This window comes from Chiloscyllium punctatum, chromosome 11 (genome assembly GCF_047496795.1).
Source record: "Chiloscyllium punctatum isolate Juve2018m chromosome 11, sChiPun1.3, whole genome shotgun sequence".
NCBI lineage: Eukaryota > Metazoa > Chordata > Chondrichthyes > Orectolobiformes > Hemiscylliidae > Chiloscyllium > Chiloscyllium punctatum.
The window spans coordinates 63,788,550-63,808,180 of NC_092749.1; the positions used below are offsets into that span (position 1 = coordinate 63,788,550).

The 19,631-nt window shown below is 39.7% G+C and overlaps 1 protein-coding gene across 5 annotated transcripts in view; it reads left to right on the top strand.

The window, feature by feature from the left end:
• The window catches only part of cfap36 (cilia and flagella associated protein 36), a 115,578-nt gene that overhangs the window by 71,334 nt on the left and 24,613 nt on the right, over positions 1–19,631 (top strand). For 4 of the 5 annotated variants that reach the window (XR_011961870.1, XR_011961869.1, XM_072580959.1 and 1 more), the window contains 3 exons: positions 1,421–1,495; positions 14,944–15,046; positions 18,550–18,722. Coding sequence is in view for 3 of the 5 variants with exons in the window: in XM_072580959.1 (XP_072437060.1) it covers positions 1,421–1,495; positions 14,944–15,046; positions 18,550–18,722 (351 nt within the window). In the remaining 2 variants the exon portion in view is untranslated. The remainder of the gene's footprint in view (positions 1–1,420; positions 1,496–14,943; positions 15,047–18,549; positions 18,723–19,631) is intronic. The other variant, XM_072580961.1, reaches the window with a different exon arrangement.

Here is a 19,631-nt window from a genome sequence, read left to right on the forward strand (position 1 = left end):
CAACCTCTCTCATTATGAATAGAACTTTGTTTTTCTGTTTTTCCTAAACTTCTTCACATTTGAATCCATCTGCCACATCCTTGCCCATTCACTTAGCTCCTCCAAATCGCCTTGAAACTGCCTTGCATCTTCCTCACATCTCACATTTTCTCCTATTTTTATGTCACCAGTAATTTTGGAAATATTACATTTTGTCCCAACATCAAAATCATTTATATGATCGTGAACAGTTATGGCCTCAACATTGATCTTTGCAGAACCCCAATAGTAATATATATCCAGCTATCCTGAGAATGACCTGTTTATTTCTCCCTTCTATTTTCTGTCCATTAACCAATTCCCAGTCCATTCAAATATATTGCCCCCAGTCCCATAGGCTTTAATTTTGTTTACTAATCTTGTATGAGGCATTATTGAAACATCCAACTTATCTTATTCTTTATCAAGAAAATGGAATTAAATCCCAAATTATGATAGGCCAATGTTGTTTTGAAATTGGATCCTTTTAGTTTGTAATTATCACTCTACTTGTATTCACTCTACCATTTTGATATCTTTACTACCACTGTCTTTTATCACCTTATTAACGAGGAATTTTTATCAGTATAATTTTGTAGCACTGCGTTGTTTATGATTTGTGAAAAACAAATTGAAGGCTCTGTGTCAGCATTTTACTATTGCTTGGCATTATAATGTGATAGGAACAATGATGATCATGCCGATTATTGAAATATAAATGAATGGTATACATAAAGTTCAAAACACATTCATTTGATTAAGTTATTGACATTTCTGAATAATCTGTGATAGTGCACTGATCATAAGGATTGTTACTAACATGTTGGAAAATCTCAAGCTTCACTAAACAAAATGCTACTGCAACACAGCTTGTAGCTCAAGCTTGTATTTTACAATAAAATTGTAACTAAGGTGATGAATAAGTATTGACACATCATAACTTGAACTGAGCTGAATGCTGATGTGATGAAACATTAAATTAGAACTTTCAGCTCATATGTCCGCTTGGAGCCTTTCTCTTCATTTGAGTTGGGTTTCCTTTTTCTTCTCCTCAAGCTTGCCTCAGAGTTAACAGGATCGACTTTAAGATGGTAGTTATAGATTGGGGGGGTGGGGGGGAGGAGCGGCGGTGGGCAGCAATCAAGCTGAAAGAGGAGTTGTGGTTAACATTTAGAGGTGAAGGTAAGTTTTAGATTAGGCTCAATAAATTGGAGCAACGTTGAGAGAGCAGATAATTTTGAAATCCCTTGTGCTGTTCGCTTCAGAATTTACCCCAGTTCAGGTGGATGGTTTCCATTTTCTTATCTGAAACTGAAGTAATAAATTATGTGGAGATTTTGAGGAACCTGTTGCTTTGTAGTGTAGTAAGTATGACTGTTTTAACATGCCAAATTTTTTACAGGCTGTTCAAAAATCTTTACAAAAGAGAACATCAGCGAAAGAAGATGCAGTTGCATCCACAAGTAACCTAGATGAGGTAGTAGACGTGTTTGTAAATTTTTAGTCTTTGATAAGTTAGTTACTAAGTGTTCTTTGAAAAATTCAGACTATTTTAAACATGAAAGTTTCTCTGCAATAAAAAATGATCTCTTGCACTTCTCATAAATGCAAGAATCTAAAATCTGGTCCTGGATTCTTTTAAATATCAACATTGTAAGACAGTGCATCTAAAATCCAACATGTACATTGTTTTATGCTTTCCCATTGGCTAGCATGATCTCTTGGAACTAATTCTATTTTTGTTTTTACACTCTCATCTCAACATCCATTTGATAATTCATATATTTATATGCAATACCAATCCAAAAAACTGATTTGGTTTCATTTTCTTTGCAAGTAATCTCTAGCTGTCTTGTGATATTGATTTTAGTGCTGAAAGATTCTTCAAATTATGAGTACCTGCATTTGCTTTTCAAACCTTAAACCTTAAAGATCTATATTTACATGAGTGACATTGAACCAGAAGCTATCTGAAGGTATATCTATTTGGGCTGATATGGTTTGGTTGTCCTTTTGTTTGTGGTATTTATGATACACAGAATCATAATTTACAAAGAAACACATGACAGTAAAAGGCCCTTCAGCCCAACAAGACTGCACTTGTTAAAAACAATCACTTATTTAATCCCATTTTCTAGTACCTGACCCATAGCCTTGTACCTCTTGATTTTGCAAATGTAAACCCAAATATTTCTTAAATCTTATGAGGGTTTCTGCATTAACCACTCTTAGTGGCAGTGAGTCCCGCATTCCACACATTGCCAGTAAACATTGCCCTTTACCTTCAATCACTGTCCTAATCATTGATCCTGCCAACAAGGTGAAAGGTTCTTTCCTGTCTACCCTGGTAATGCCCCTCAATTTTAAACATCTCAATCATGTCCCCACTAGTCTACTCTGCTCTAGGGGACAAACTCTTTCCATGAATCTCCAGTTTATCTGATTGGTCTTCATGATTAAAACTCTGCAACATCTTGGTAAATGTTCTCTGCACCCTCTCCAAAGCAATCACCCCCTCCCCCTCCTATTATGTTGATTCCAGAATGGAATAACCTAGTTGTTGCCTAACCAACGTTTTGAACAGTTTAACCATAACTTTGCTGTTCTTAAGCTCTGTGCCTCGGCTACTAAAGGCCGGAATCCCATATGCCTTCTTAACCACTTTACCTATTTGTCCCGCTAGCTTAATGGACAGATGGGCTTACACACCAAGGTCTGTCTGATCCTTGGTGCTTCCTAGGGTTCGACTGTTCATAATGTGTTCCTTTGCCTAGTTTGTCCTGCTTAAGTGCATCACCTCCAGCATATCCTGATTGAATTCCATATGTTACTCATCAGCCCATTTGACTGTCTATATCATCTTGTAATCTAAGGCTGTCCTCCTCACTATTTACCACCCCACCAATTTTTGTATCATCCAAAAAATTACTGATCAACCTTCCTACATTCAAGTCTAAGTCATTTATTTACATCACAAACACCAAGGGCCTCAATGCTGATCCCTGTGGAACCCAACTGGACACAGGCATCTAGTCACAAAATCACTTCTTAACCATCACCCTCTGCATTGTGCCAGTCAGCTAGTTCTGGATCCTGTCAGCCAAATTTCCTTGGTTCCCCTGAGCTCTTACCATAGCTATTAGTCACCCACGTGGACCTTATCAAAAATGTTTTTGAAGTCCAAGTAGACTGTGCCTAATGCAATGCTCTCATCTATACACCTCATCACTACTTCAAAAAGAATTATTCAGATTGTGAATGCTGCATTTTGGAAAGGCACATCAGAGCAGGACTTATAAACTTAATGGTAAGGTCCTGGGGAGTGTTGCTGAACAAAGAGACCTTGGAGTGCAGGTTCATAGTTCCTTGAAAGTGTTGTCCAAGATAGATAGTAAAGAAGGCGTTTGGTATGCTTTCCTTTATTGGTCAGAGCAGTGAGTATTGGAGTTGGGAGGCCATGTTGCGGCTGTACAAGACATTGGTACAGGACACATTTGGAATATTATGTGCAGTTCTGGTCTCCCTCCTAATGAAAGGATGTCGTGAAACTTGAAAGGTTTCAGAAAAGATTTACAAGGATGGAGGATTTGAGCTGTAGGGAGAGACAGAATAGACTAGGGCTGTTTTCCCTCTAGCATCACAGGCTGAAGGGTGATCTTATAGAGGTTTCTAAAATCACAAGGGTCATGGATAGGTTGAGTAGACAAAGTCTTTTCCCTGGGGTGGGGGAGTCCAGAAGTAGAGGACATAGGTTTATGATGAAAGGGGAAAATCTTCATAGGGACCTAAGGGACAATGTTTTCACGCAAAGGATGGTGCGTGTTTGGAATGAGATGCCAGAGGAAGTGGTGGAGACTTGTACAATTACAACATTTAAAAGGCATCTGGATGGGTATATGAATAGGAAGGGCTTAGAGGATATGGGCCAAGTGCTGGCAAAAGGGGCTAGATTAGGTTGGGATGTCTGGTGGGCATGGACGAGTTGGACTGAAGGGTCTGTTTCCGTGCTGTACACCTTTTATGACTCTTAAGTTGGTCAGACTTTAACAAAACCACACTAACTGTTCTTGATTAATCCCTGCCTCTCAAAGTGCAGATAATTTCTGACTCTCAGAATTGATTCCTGTAGTTTCCCTACCACTCAGGTTAGACTGACTGGCCTGTAGTTTCTTAGTTTATCCCTTGATCCCTTCTTTAAAAGTTGACCTGATTGGCTGTCCTCCAGTCCTCTGGCACCTCACTTGTGGCCAGGGAGAAATTGAACACTATTGTTCTGCCCTTACTACTTCCTGGATTAGTGGTGCTGGAAGAGCACAGCAGTTCAGGCAGCATCCAACGAGCAGCGAAATCAACGTTTCGGGCAAAAGCCCTTCATCAGGAATAAAGGCAGTGAGCCTGCAGCATGGAGAGATAAGCTAGAGGAGGGTGGGGGTGGGGAGAGAGTAGCATAGAGTAGCAGAGGAAATGACCTGGGAGTTGCAGTGGGAGAGGGACTCCCTGAGATTCTTGGAGAGAGAGGAGGAAAACTTCTTCAAGGCAGGCATCCTTGCAAGAGGATTTCTTGTAGAGAGAGGAGGAAAACTTCTTCAAGGCAGGCATCCTTGCAAGAGGATTTCCTCTGCTACTCTATGCTACTCTCTCCCCACCCCCACCCTCCTCTAGCTTATCTCTCCATGCTGCAGGCTCACTGCCTTTATTCCTGATGAAGGGCTTTTGCCCGAAACGTTGATTTCGCTGCTCGTTGGATGCTGCCTGAACTGCTGTGCTCTTCCAGCACCACTAATCCAGTATTTGATTTTCAGCATCTGCAGTCATTGTTTTTACCTCGTTGATTTTAACCCTACTGCGAATCCTCTTGCAAGGATGCCTGCCTTGAAGAAGTTTTCCTCCTCTCTCTACAAGAATCTCAGGGAGTCCCTCTCCCACTGCAACTCCCAGGTCATTTCCTCTGCTACTCTATGCTACTCTCTCCCCACCCCCACCATCCTCTAGCTTATCTCTCCATGCTGCAGGCTCACTGCCTTTATTCCTGATGAAGGGCTTTTGCCCGAAACGTTGATTTCGCTGCTCGTTGGATGCTGCCTGAACTGCTGTGCTCTTCCAGCACCACTAATCCAGTATTTGATTTTCAGCATCTGCAGTCATTGTTTTTACCTTACTACTTCCTCCCTTGTCTCAGTCAACAGCATGGGATACATTTCATCTGGTCCTGGAGATTTACCCCCACTTAAGTCTGCCAAACCACGTAGAACACTCTGTGTATGCTAATTTATTTCATTATATCACAGTCACTTTCCCTGATAACTATATTGACATTGACCCTCTCATTAGTGAACACTGACAGAAAGTAGACAAAAGTGAGGACTGCTGGAAATCAGAGTCTAGATTAGAGTGGTGCTGGAAAAGCACAGCAGGTCAGGCAGCATCCGAGGAGTAGGAAAATCGACATTTCGGGCAAAAGCCCTTCATCAGGACTGAAGGCAGGGACCCTACAGGATGGAGGGATAAATGGGAGGGGGGGGGGCGGGGGGGGAAGGTGGGGAGAAGGTAGCAAAGAGTACAATAGGTGGATGGGGGTGGGGATAAAGGTGATAGGTCAGAGAGGAGGGTGGAGTGGTTAGGTAGGTAGGAAGATTGACTGACAGAAAGTATTAACTTGGCACCCTGTCTACATCCTCCAGCTCCATGCAGAGATTACTATTATGATCCTTAATGGACCCAACTCTTTTCCTAGTTATTCTTTTAGCCTTAGTGTACATGTAGAATAACTTAGAATTTTCCTTTATTTTACCTGCCATAATCCTTTCAAGTTCCCTTTTGCTCTCCTAATTTAAGTTTTAAGATTCCCCCTTGCATATTCTATAGTATTGCATATCTTAACAAGGACATCTACTTCAAACTCACCTCCTACCACTCCCTCTCCTGTAAAAATGCCATCCCTTACTCCCAATTCCTGCCCATCCGCTGTATCTGCTCCCAGGAGGAGCAATTCCACTCCAGGGCATCCCAGATGGCTTCTTATTTCAAGGATCACAATTTCCCCACCCTCGTGATCAACAGTGCCTTCCAGTGCATCTCTTCCACTTCTAATATCTCCACCCTTGAGTCCCACCCCTCCACCCACAACAAGGATAGGAAGAAAGCCTCATCTTCTGCTTCAGGATCCTCCAACCACACAGCATCAACGGTGACCTCATCACTTTCCAAATCTCACCTCCCACCACCTCATCCGAGATCCAATCCTCCAACTCGGCACCACTTGAACTGTCCTAACTGTCCATCTTCCTACCCACCTATCTGCTCCACCCTCACCTCTGCCTTATCATCATCACCCCCACCTGCATCTACTTATCGCCTTTCCAGCTACCCCAACCCCACTTTCCTGATGAAGGGCTTATCTCCGAAACGTCACTTTCCTGCTCCTCGGATGCTGCCTGACCTGCTGTGCTTTTCCAGCGCCACACATTTCGACCCATATTCTATACTCCTGTCAGGCTTCTGCTATTTTGAGCCCTTAGTATTTGCTGTATTCCTCCCTTTTTCCCTTTATCCAAGTCTATACATCTCTTATTTTCCAGGGATTGCTAGATTTGTTAGTCCCACCTTTATCTGGATTGAATAGTACAACCTCAGTGTCTGAGGCTCCCTCAACATTACAGTGAAGCTTGTTGTCGAAGGGTAGTGAAAAATATGATGCTGTTAAAATTGATGGGCATAGACTGACCCACTGACAGTAAACAGTTGACTAAAACTATTTGTTTCACCTTGATGTTTTGTGAATGTTGTGGATTAACACGGTTTCATCTCGAAGACTGTATTTTTAAAATCTTATTCATCCTGAATAAGCTTTTACACCTAATCATGGTACTATTTTTTCTCCATTGGCTTACATAAATAAATCATTGAAGAAAAGGAGAAATGGCAGATGCAATCTCAATGAACAAAACAGGCAGCAAATGTGTTTCTTAGTAGTAGATTTGGAGGGCTAATGGTAGAAGATTTGAAAGTTGTCATTTTCCTCCATCCACACACAGGATCAATGTTGATTTCACCAGTTTCCTGATCTCCCCTCCCCCCACTTTATCCCATCCCTCCCATAAGAGAACCACACCATCCATATAATCAGGCCTGATTAATAGTTAGATGGATAAGAACAAGATTCTAGGTTTGTAACTGAGAGCCAGCTACTAGTCAGACTGACGTCAGAGGAATCTTACATTATAATGATAGTTAGAATGAGCAGACAATCTCAATTGCCTCCACGACTTACAGTCTAGCAGGTTCAGGGTTTCAGAGTTAGAAATATAAGACCCTTTAAGGCTTAAGCAGAACAGCACCAGAGTTGGTTGAGGGTAGATAAAGCTTATTAGACTTCTTGAGTTTCCCCAGCGGAGTTAGTTTCTGGATAGAGAAAGGGTTCAGAAAGGAAAGATATCTGTGCTAAACTATATCTTTGTAGTAAAACTTCCGTAAATCTTTGAAAATATTTTGCACCTTTTTGAACATATGGATATTGATGTATGAAACATGGTAACCTTGATCTCTTCAGATTGGAAGGCATAGAAAGCAGAAGGTAATTAATTTTTCTGCTAGAAACAAAGCTCCTGGTGACTTTTTAAAAGTGAAACAGTTGATAAGGGTACCTTCTGCTAGACTACTTAATAAGATAAGTGCCCATGGTTCTGAAGGTAGTATATCAGCATGGATAGATGAATGGCTAATTAATTGCAGATTGAGTTGGGAAAGGGGCATCATTTTCAGGATGACAACCTGCAACTAGCCGAATGCCACAGGAATAGTACTGGGGTTACAATTATTTACAATATATATCAGCGACCTGGGTGAGGAAAGTGAACATACTGGAGCCAAGTTTGCAGAAGACACAAAAATAGGTGGGAAGGCAAATAGTGAGGATGACACAAAGAATTTGAAGAGGAATATACACAGGTTAAGTGAGTGGGTAAAAAACTTGGTAGATGGAATATAACGCGGGAAAACATGAGGTTATGCACTTTGTTAGGAAGAATAGAGGAGCTAACTATTACGTAAGTGGAGGAAGACTGCAGAAAGCTACAGAACTAGAGGGATGTAGGGGCCCTTGAGCATAAGTCACAAAAAGCTAGCATATAATTTCAGGCAATAAGGAAGGCAAATGGAATGTTGACCTTCATTTCAAAGCGGATGGAATATTTTATCATTTAAACTATACAAGGCACTAGTCAGACCGCAATTACACAGTTTTGGTCCCCTTAGCTCAGGAAATATATCCTGAAGTCAGAGGCAATTCAGAGAATGTTCACGAGGTTGATCCCAGGTATGGAAAAATTGTCTTATGAGGAGAAGTTGAGTAAGTTGGGCCTGGAGTTTGGAAGAATAAGTTAAATTGAAATGTAGAAGATTCCGAAGGAATGGGAAGGCATGGGTATGGGAAGGCGTTTCCCCTAGTGGGAGAGCCTAGGATCAGAAATCATAATCTCAGAACAAGAAATTGCCCATTTAAGACAAAGATGAGGAGGAATTTCTTCTCGAAGTGTAGTGAATCTGTGGAATTCTTTATCAAGGCTGTAGAGACGAGGACATCAAAAATATTCAAGGTGAAATAGACAGATTCTTAATTAGTAAGGGAATTGAGGGTTATGGGGAAAAAGAAGGAATGTAGAGTCGAGGATTATCAGCCAGGATCTCATTGAATGTGCCTTATAATAAAAAGCTCTTCATAGCTGTACCTCCAAGCAATTTCTGTTCATATCTACTTGTAAATTATGAATCACAAGATGAATACTCAATGACATCTCCAACTGGGCTAAGAGAAACAGGAATATTTTCATTGCAAGTTCTGTAGCTTGGCAACCTCAAATTGATAGAATTTTTAGAATCCCCACTGTGTGGAAACAGGCCCTTCGGCCCAACAAGTCCACACTGACCCTCCGAAGAGTATCCCACCCAGACCTATTACCCTACGTTTCCTCTGACTAACGTTCCTAACCTACACATCCCTGAACATTATGGGCAATTTAGCTTGGCCAATTCACCTAACCTGTGCATCATTGGATTGTGGAAGGAAACTGGAGCACCCAGAGGAAACCCATGCAGACACAGGGAGAATGTACAAACTCCACAAACAGTCACCCGAGGCTGGAATATAATCCGGGTCCCTGGCGCTTTGAGGCGGCAGTGCTAACCACTGAGCCACTGTGCCGCCCAAATGGAAAGGAATCTTTCAAAGAAAGATTTTGTTCTTGTGCATCTCCAGTAATACTTGCTATATATGCAAAAGCTCAGGAAGGCAAAAGAAAAGTAAAGGAATTAGTTGTGGCAATGTAACAATCATCATAATCTTGTCTCTCATAGTTCAGTTATTTATGGAGAAAGATGTGTGTCAGAAATGCTTTTAATACTGTCTCCAGCCTTTTGTAAGTTCCCAATCTCTTCAACTCTCAACTTCACTTAACTTCATTGCTACCCTCTCCATTTGATCATTTCAAAATTTGTGACTGGCCTCTTCCTTTGATTTTTAAAAATATTTTCTAAGATAAACAAAGCCTGTGAATGACTGAAAGTCTCATTTGACGGAGTCCATTTGGTGAACATGATGAGAAGACAGACATATCATATTGCATAAGGATTAGAGTGAGTGGCAGTGGCGGATAGATAAATTAGGAGATGAGAAAGTACATAAAAAGCGAAGAATGTGTTCTACTGAAACTTAAATAAAACACTTTGGTAGAGGTGACAGCAGTCCTGATTAACTGGCAGGTAACATTAGAATGTGAATGATTAGGCAGTGAATGCTGCATGTTGTAAGATGTGGTTACATTACTGGCCAAAAAGTAACATTACTAGACCAATATGATAAAGATCTGGACGAATATCCACAGAAATGGGTCCAAATTCCACCATGATAGGTGAAATTTGAATTCTGTTAATTAAATGAATCTGGAATAACTAACTAGTATTGGCTTTGATGACTGCAAAACTACTAGATTATTGTAGAAATCCATCTGATTTACCTATGTCCTTTTGGGAAAGAAATTGCCATCCCTACCTGGCATAGCCTGAACGTGACTGGAATAACTCCAGAGTGACTGGTATCCCATCACCAAGTCAACTTTTATTTATACGTAGAGAGTCCTTGACACTGATGTAGCTTTCTCACAGTCCGCTCTCAAAGTGAACAGGGCCTCTGACAGCTTCTTTAATAGTCCCTTGACCTTTCTGAAGAACATTCATGTATTTAATTAGGACTTCACCCCATCAAACTTGGGCCCAAGATTTTTACTATGATCAGTGGTAACTGAATCAGCTGCTTCTTATAAGAGACTGGAACCAAAGTTGTACCTTTAAGTTGTAAAGCTTCCCTGGTATAGGTTCTCAGACTAGCCAAGGTCTTGTGCAAACTTAAAGGTTGGAGTCCAGAGCAAATTTTGTTAAAGATTGGTCCTGCGATCATTGAAATGGCCATGCCAGTATCGACCTCCATTTGAACCAGGTGACATTTAACCAGATATTTATTTTGATTAGTTCTGATTTGGATGTTGCTAAGCAATTTAACTGTTCCAAACCAAATATAGGTGGACTTTCCAGGGTGTGCACTTTACTGCATATTGGCCTATGAGTTTTCTTATTCAATTTAGGTCTAATGGGACTCTTTTGTTGTCTCGAGTCTACATACCAGCAGCAGCTACAATGGCTTTATGGCCCGGATTCTGAGGAAAATTTTAACTATTTGGCCAAAGCTTGGCTTTGTTCTGGAATTTTGCTGTGGGCTGACCTAGAGTCCCTCTGTTCAGGTAATGTCCTGAGTTAGCCGATGCAACTGTCTTCACTCAAGTGGTGTTCCCCAAGCTCAGTTGGACTGGTGAGGGTGTCCACGTCCATCAGAATACCCATCAACTTATATGCTTCACATGCCGTATTATCCAATAGTACAGCCAATTGTAGTGCCTTTGAAGTTCAGTTGGGCTTCAGCTTGTAGACACTTTTGCATGGTTTCATCATAAATCCCACTCATTGTCGCTGAAATAACTCCACAGAGCGCGGTACCCCAGCACCAAATCACACTTTATTTACACGTGAAGAGTCCTTGAAACTGATTCAGCTTCCTCAGAGCCAGCTCTGAAAGTGAACAGAATGTCTGGAACTCCTGTGTATATCTGTCAGCCAGGGCTACCTGAATGGACCAGATTAACAGCCACAATTAAGGAATTTATATTCTGAGGTCAATCTGGCTGACCTTGTTATAAACACTACAGTGACTCCAGACCCATAACAATATAATTCACTGTAAATTTGCATCTTAAAGAGTTTAGTTAGCCACTCACATATTCAAGATGGTGGCTCATTATCACCTTAAAAGATGGCGACGGATTAGGGGGCAGAGCTGAGAGCTCATCTGCTCCTGTCAGCTTTCTTTTCTTTCTTCTTTTAACTTTTGCTTTTTTAAAAATTTTTGTTTTCCCATAATTTTCTATCTTAAAACCTGAAGAATAGCAGGTGACAGAAGAGGCTTTCGGCAGCAGTGGCAGCAATGCAAGGACAATCCAGACATGGCTCTGCTCTGGCTTGGGGTCTCCCTGCGAGTGAGGAGTAGGTCCCAAGCTGACACCCCAGCCCAGAATTACAAGTTGGGCTGAGGCTCCAGGTCCTCAGCTAGGCCTGGGCACCTGAAAGTGAAGAAGTGGCAATATCAGCCCAGCATTGCGGTCTTGTCCCAATGTAGAGGTCTTCTTCATCTTCAGCTTCCAGGTATTCCAATAGCCCGGTAGGTGGTCTTGGTCCGGCATGGCAGTCTTCTTTGGCGGAGGTTTCCAGCTCAATATTCCAGTAGCCCGATATGGCGTTCTCACCCTGGAATGGTGGTCTTGTCCTGGCTACGTCTTCTGGGTTTTTCAATTGTTTCCTTAATCAGCTTTCCACAAGCCCTGGAGCCATTAACTGAACTATGATGAACTTTGTCTTAATTTTACATTTTTTTATTATGTTGACTTCTGCCATTAATATAGGTACTTTGGTAAAGCGACTTATAAAATTTTTCATTGTATTTTTCATGTAAAAATACATGCGACAATAAATTTCTATTCTATTCTCAAGGTCAATTATAGGGTGGGTAATGTCAACAATGTCAAAATCTCATGAATTAATTTAAAAACAAAGATTTATGCTCCACGAAAACATTGCCACTCTTCCCAGGCAGTGCCTGAGCAATCCTAGTGATGTGTCAGATGACAGTTTGCTAGACTGCTGTACAAGCCCTTTTGAATGCTAGTAATCACAGCTATAATATAGATAGTCTGAGCTTGCATGATAGCAAGTTAAGCTTGCATGAGAATAGCCTGAGCCTGCATGACATTAGTTTGTGCTTCTACTGCAGCACCCCGTTATCCGATAGCTTCTGTTTGTGCAGCAGTGAAAGCTGAGACATTTCCAATGGAGGCTCAATTATGAATGGGTTTTGATCGAGTTGATCACCACTTACATAGTTCAGGTTTCATTATTCAAGCTCAGTACAAAGATCTGTACCAAGTTAGTGTCAGACTCCTCCATGCACTTCCACATTGATCACAGGCCAGCAGGGTGTTTGAAAAACTTGAACCATTCCCTCTCTGTCACATTTCTTCTTGCTCATATTCTCTTAATCAACCCTTTTAAGTGGTGCAAATCAGTTTAAAGTACTGCAGGTATCGCTCAGTGGTTCAAGCCTTACATTAACTTAGATCCCTGCTGAGATATGGAGACATTCAAAAGCATGTTCCATTCTGATTTTGTAATACCATTATTTGAATGAGTAGACAGCACAGATTTTGCCTTTGCCTTCATTGGAAGGCTTTCACATTTTGCTCCCACCTGACAGTAGCAATTTAAAACTCTGAATTCACTCTCTTCTTCTGTGTAAGCTAAACATAAGCTACTTTTTAAACAGAGAATAATTTCTATGTTTTTGAATGCAAGTATCCAGAAGATTAAGATGCATGGGATCCAAGGTGACTTGACCACATGGATTCAGAATTGGCTTACCCATAGAAGGCAGAAAGTGGTGGTGGAAGAGTGCTTTTCTGGCTGGAGGTCCATGATTAGAGGTGTTCCACAGGGATCTTTACTGGGACCTCTGCTGTTTGTGATATATATATAAGTGGCTTGGATGCAAATGTGGATAGGTGGGTTAGAGTAAGTTTGCAGATGATACAAAGATGGGTGGAGTTGTGGACAGTGTAGAAGGTTGTCAAAGGATACAGTGGGATATAGATCAGTTGCAGATATGGGTGGAGAAATGGCAGATGGAGTTTAATCTGGGTAAGTGTGAGGTGCTGCACTTTGGGAGATCAAATGTTAAGGAAACGTATATGGTTAATGGCAGGACCCTGAACACTATTGATATATGGAGGGATCTTGGCATTCAAGTCCGTAGCTCCTTGAAAATAGCATGCAAGTAGATAGGATAGTAAAGAAGGCGTATGGCATGTTTGCCTTTATTGATCAAGAAATTCAGTACAAGAGTCAGGAAGTGATGTTGCAGCTTTATAAGATTTTGGTTAGGCTACACTTAGAGTATCACATTACAGAAAGGATATAGAAGCTTTGGAGAGGATGCAAAAAGGTTTTACCAAGATGCTGCCTGGATTAGACAGTATGAACTGTAAATAGAGACTAGAAAAACTCAGACGGAGCATTGGAGGCTGAGGGGAGACTTGATAGAAGTCTATAAAATTATGAGATACATAAATAAGGTTGATATCAGAATCTTTTTCCCAGTGTTGAAATATCTAATACTAGGGACATGTACTTAAGACAAGAGGTGGAAAGTTCAAAGGAGATGTGAGGGGCAAGTTTTCTACTCAGAAAGTGGTAGGAGTCTGGAACATGCTGCCAGGGTTGCTGCTGGAGGCATATATAATAGGGGCTTTTAAGGGGCTTTTAAGGGGCTTTTAGATAAGGTCATGATTATGCAAGGAATGGAGGGATCTGGACCAAGAGGAGGCAGAACGGATTAGTTTAATTTGGCGTCATGTTTAGCACAACATCTTGGACTGAAGAACCAGTTCTTGTGCTCTACTGTTCTGTTCTGTCTTCTGTATATAAAATCATAATTCATTTAATGACTAAATACTTTTCATACCATGAGTTTATTTTAAAATAAAACTTTGAACATGTAAAGTTTTTTAAAACTTTGAACATGTGATGTTTTTAAAACTTTAAACATGTAATGTTTTGTAGAAGTTGTAATGCTGATATTTGAATGAATATTAAAACCATTATTTGAATTGATTTGATCTGACCACCACTCTAATGACTAGAGACTTGTCAATGCAAAATAAATTGGATCTAACAATTTTGAGAAAGTGAAACTCATAGTACCACACTCAGCAGATGACTTGTTCTACATCTTCAGTTAGAAAGTCAGACAAATCACTGAAAATGGCTGAGTTTTCCAATTGGTATTATTTTAACGGCCGAGAATTCGTGAAGAACAGGTAGGTTATCACAATCATTAAAATAAATGATAATTGCAAACTGCAGGATGACAAGTCAATATCCTGGAATGGTAGCCACAAAAATGAACACAAATAGTGTAGAACTAAAATTCCAAGCAAGACATGGAAGTATTGAGAGGGAATAGGAACTACTGTGTTATGAATTACCATGAGAAAGAAATCTTCGGCTCGAAAGTCAGGCAAACCACTTAAAATAGCTGAATTTTCCAATAGTTGTTATTTTAATGGTCAAGAATTCATGAAGAACAGGTAGGTTAGCACCAGCATTAAAATAAATGGTGATTGCGTACTGCAGGTTGACAAGTCAACGTCCTGGAATGATAGACACAAAAATGATTGTGTAGAACCAAAACTCCAAGACATGGAAGTATTGAGAGGGTAAAGAAAATACTGTGTTCTGAATTACCAAGCTTTAATTATCTGATGTTTTTTTCAGAATGTTATGAAGTCAAAAAAAGTATCAGAGAAAGTTACTGAAGCGTTACCTTCATGTAAAATGGGAAACAAGATGGGCAATGATCAAGAAAAGACCTTATCAGGTATCTAACAAAACAACATATGCAAACCCAAAGGCAATATTGATGTAATTGATGATTTTGGAGACTGATTGCAATGTAGTTGAATATGGATCATATTTAATGGAAAAATTGAATTACATTTGACTGTAAAGATTAAAATTTGTTCATGTTTTTACAGGAATTAAAATGCTATGAAACTACTTATTACTTTTTGTGATACCTCTATAATCTCCCTTTCAATGATTGATTACACTTTTGTGAATTAATTTTGACCGGTATGACATAAGAATAATGGCAGTTCTGAGCCATCCAGCCTACTCCCTATAATTACAAACCTGATACAGCTTAACATATACTCTCCTTATTCAATCCAAAATCAGGAGAATGCCAGTGAATGGCAGAAATAACAGATTGAAAACTCATCTGGAGAAAATAATCTGGAAAATTTATTTCTGATCTATTTTCTTCATTTTTTTGTGTTAGCTATAGGCACTACAGGTACTAGACCTCTGCTGGCAAGAGGGAGACAGGTGTTACAGGTTAAATAATACAGTTCCACATTAAGCAGTTATATCTATAAAAGCCACCATGGAGGTATTGAAAGGGTTAGTAGATTGATTATCAATCTGTTTGGCCAAATGATGCACACTGCTGTGCCTAATAAGTCCTGGAGCAGAACTTGAATCAGCACCTTCTTATCTGGGTAATCAAAATGAGTGCAGTAGATCAATCTGCACCTGAAATACACCTTTAATGCACTTTAATGTCCACCTCAACCAGGCATTTCACATAGATCTCGTCTTACACAATTCAAAATGTGACCTTTGGAACTGCAACAGACTCTGTCCCCTCATTGTACAACGCAGTCTGATCACACATATCTGTGCTTTTCTAAAATATAGAATCACAAATCTTTTACCCTATATTAATACCTAATATTTTTCACACTGGGGGTTAGTCAAGTGACCTTCCTCTGCATTCTTTCCAAAGTCTTCGCATCATCCAGCATGTGAGGAGACCAAAACAGGACCAAGTAAGCGCTGATCAACGGTTTGTATCCGAACAAAATAATATGCTTTGTCTCATACTTGTTTGTCCTTTGAATAACCCCCCGCAATCTAATTAACCTAGCTATCACTTCACAATATTTCTTACATGTCTTTTGAGATGTATTAGAGCCAGACTTTTTTTTTCACGACTTTCTGCTTGTAAGTTCACATTGTTGTTCTTTGCAGAAGTTTAAACATTTACCTATTATCATCAGCATCTGATGCAGCAGGAATAAATTTAAAATAATGAAACATATTCAATATTCAGCAGAAAGATTTTAGTAAGAGTATAGAGGAGCAGTGCTGAACATTTCTAATGGAAAAGATAGCAGAACTACAGCAGTGCTACTGAAAGCAGCAAGATAACTTCAGGCATTCTATAATGCACATTATGTAGCTACAATTTGGCATCTACAATGATTTGGATTGCAGAGGCAGGCAGTTGTTATTGAAACTGCAGCTGATGACTACGAGAAAGAGGATTAGCTTTTACATAATGCATTTATTTAATTACTTTGATTCTAGTCACTATTATAAAATAGAGAAACATTACAGCCGATTAGTACACAATAACATGCTACAAATGACAGGTAACTGACTTGATATTCGGTTTATTGGTGATGCAGGTTTCAGAATATATATTGGTTATAATAAATGGAGCTATTGTTTGCTTCTTCCTCAATTTGAAGAATTGAATTTTTCAATCCATATGAAAAGAAAAAGGGGTCTTCTGACTTGAAGTCCAATCCAAATGTCTGCAGTTCTGACTGTGCAAGTCTCCCCCAACTGCAATGAAAGTTTTGTTCTGAATTATGCGTCAGTATTTGATCAATTGATAAGATCTTGGGGGGTAAACATCTGAGGCTGCGATTCTTCTCACTTGCCTCCAAATAACTGTTAGGTTGATTTATACCAAACAGTGATAAGCATAAGTGTACTAATAAGCTGTATGATTTTGATGATTAAACTCCAGCATGACCTTACATTATTTAGGATTCCTCACCCTTGGTTGTTACCAATCTGTAAGAACATTATACAATCTGAAAAAAAGGACACAACACCAGGTTATAGTCCAACAGGTTTAATTGGAAGCACTAACTTTCGGAGCGCTGCTCCTTCATCAGGTGGATGAAGGAGCAGCGCTCCGAAAGCTAGTGCTTCCAATTAAACCTGTTGGACTATAACCTGGTGTTGTGTGATTTTTAACTTTGTACACCCCAGTCCAACACTGGCATCTCCAAATCATGTAAAAAAAGAAAGTGGCATTATTCTTGCAAGCGTAACTATCCGAGCTGCTGTCAGGAAACAACAGGCCAATCAGTTAACCTCAGTGGTGGGGAAATGATTGGAAGCAATTCTGAAGGACAGAATTAATCTGCACTTGGAGAGGCAGAGATTAGTCAAGAACAATCAGCATGTTTTTGTTAAGAGGAGGTCATGTTGACGAACTTGGTTAAATTTTTCAAAGAGGTAACCAGGTGCGTAAATGAGAGCAATGTGTTGACATAGTCTACTTGGACTTCTTCAAGGCTTTTTTAAAGGTCATGATTTGGAGGTGCCGGTGTTGAACTGGGTTGTACAAGGTTAAAAATCACACAACACCAGGTTATAGTCCAACAGGTTTATTTGGAAGCGCTAGCTTTCGGAATGCTGCTGCTTCATCAGGTGGATGAAGGAGCACCTGATGAAGGAGCAGTGCTCTGAAAGCTAGCACTTCCAAATAAACCTGTTAGACTATAGTCTGCTGTTGCGTGATTTTTTCCTTTTAGAGGTCAGCACGGGAGACTGATAGTAAAGATAAGCGCCTAGGGGATTCCGAGGAAATTGGACCAATTAGATCCTGAATTAATTATGTGGCAAGAAGCAGACAGTGATGATTGAAGTGTGTTTTTATGACTGGAAGCCTGTGTCCAGTGGGATTCTGTAGGATCAGATTTGGGGCACTTGCTGTTTGTGGTATAAGTAAGTAATTTAGACTAGAATGTAAGAGAGTTTATCAGGAAGTTTGCAGATGTTATGAAAATTGGTGGGGGTGATAAATAGTGAGGAGGATAGCCTTAGATTACAGAAAATATAGACAGACTAGTCAGGTGGGCTATCAGTGGCAAATGGAATTCAGTCCAGATAAGTGTGAGGTGATGCACTTGGGCAGAACAATAAGGTAAAGGAACACATGATGAGTGGTAGGACCCTGGGAAGATCTGAGAATCAGAGGGACATTAGTGCACATGTCAATCGCTTCCTTAAGGTTTCCTGGAAATAAATGCTTTTTCTTCATGCTTTTTGAAATTAAAATCTAGTACATTCACACATCCCCCTTTCAAAGTGGTATAATAATTCATGTCATTTATTAAGTCAGTGATACTTGATATTTTTGGCAGAAAGGTCACCTCAGTATTCAAAGAGTAAATTGTTGTTTGTATTTTCCTCATTGTCGCTTCCTTTTTTCACTTTGATTTATTGGTTACTTATTAGAACAAAGTAATGGAGTTTCCAGAAAAGCATTAGGACCGGTGTGGGTTCCAGTAAAAGGAGAAGAGCAACGATTACCTTCAGAATCAGTAGGAAAAAGGATACACCAAAGTGATGCAGCAGAGACCTGGCTACAGCAGGCAAAAAAAGAAGCGGGCATTTCAGGCTCTGTTATGGTAAGTGCAGGAGAGCTGAATTCAATTTAATATTGTTATAAATATTAGAAACCAGATAAATCCATTCACCTTATTTTTCTACTGTTTTCCAGAAAGTTTTATTATTTTCTTCACATCATATTCTGGTTATAGTGGGTGGTTTGAATTTGATATCTGAGAGAGTAAAAGCAGTTATTTTGACCAGAACTTGCACAACTTTTCTTCAGTTGCCTGACTGTGTTTCATCCCTACACCATTACCACAATTTCCCTTTCTGGCTCCATTTTCAAGTATTTCAGATATGATTTTATGCTGTTGCACCAGCTTGCCAAATAATGATGCCAAGAAATTATTGTCAGTTTGTTCTTCTAGAATTTTGTTGATTTGCATTTAAAGATTGTTGACTCACTGTTCAACACAGGCATTTCTAGCATGTTAAGAAAAGCAACCTCGGAAAAGAACTGTCCTGATTTTAGTGATTTTTAAAATTCTGGGGTGTCATATCTATAAATTCTTTCTCTTTCTGTCTAACACATTGTTAGTGTAGTTCTTCAGTTCAATGGTTTTAGGCAACATTGACAATTTCATCTGAATCTTGTTTAAAGTAAATTTTCATTCTCACCAGCCTTTCCTAAACTAAAACACAGATTCATATACACTCACCTCAATAATTAATTTTTGGTGGACCATTTTCCATTTTGTTTATTTTGCAGACAACTCAGTCACATGATCAGTTACTGGAAGCAAGTATTTTTTCTTTTACAATAAATATTTCAGAAAAACCTAGTTTTAAAAGGGACCATTGTCCCAACATGAAACATGCATTTTTTTTCTGCAAAAGCTCTTGGGCTATTACACTGGTATCATTGAAGAAATAGTGAGAGAGGAGGCAAACCTGCTACATAATGCTACTAAAGCATGTCATTTTTT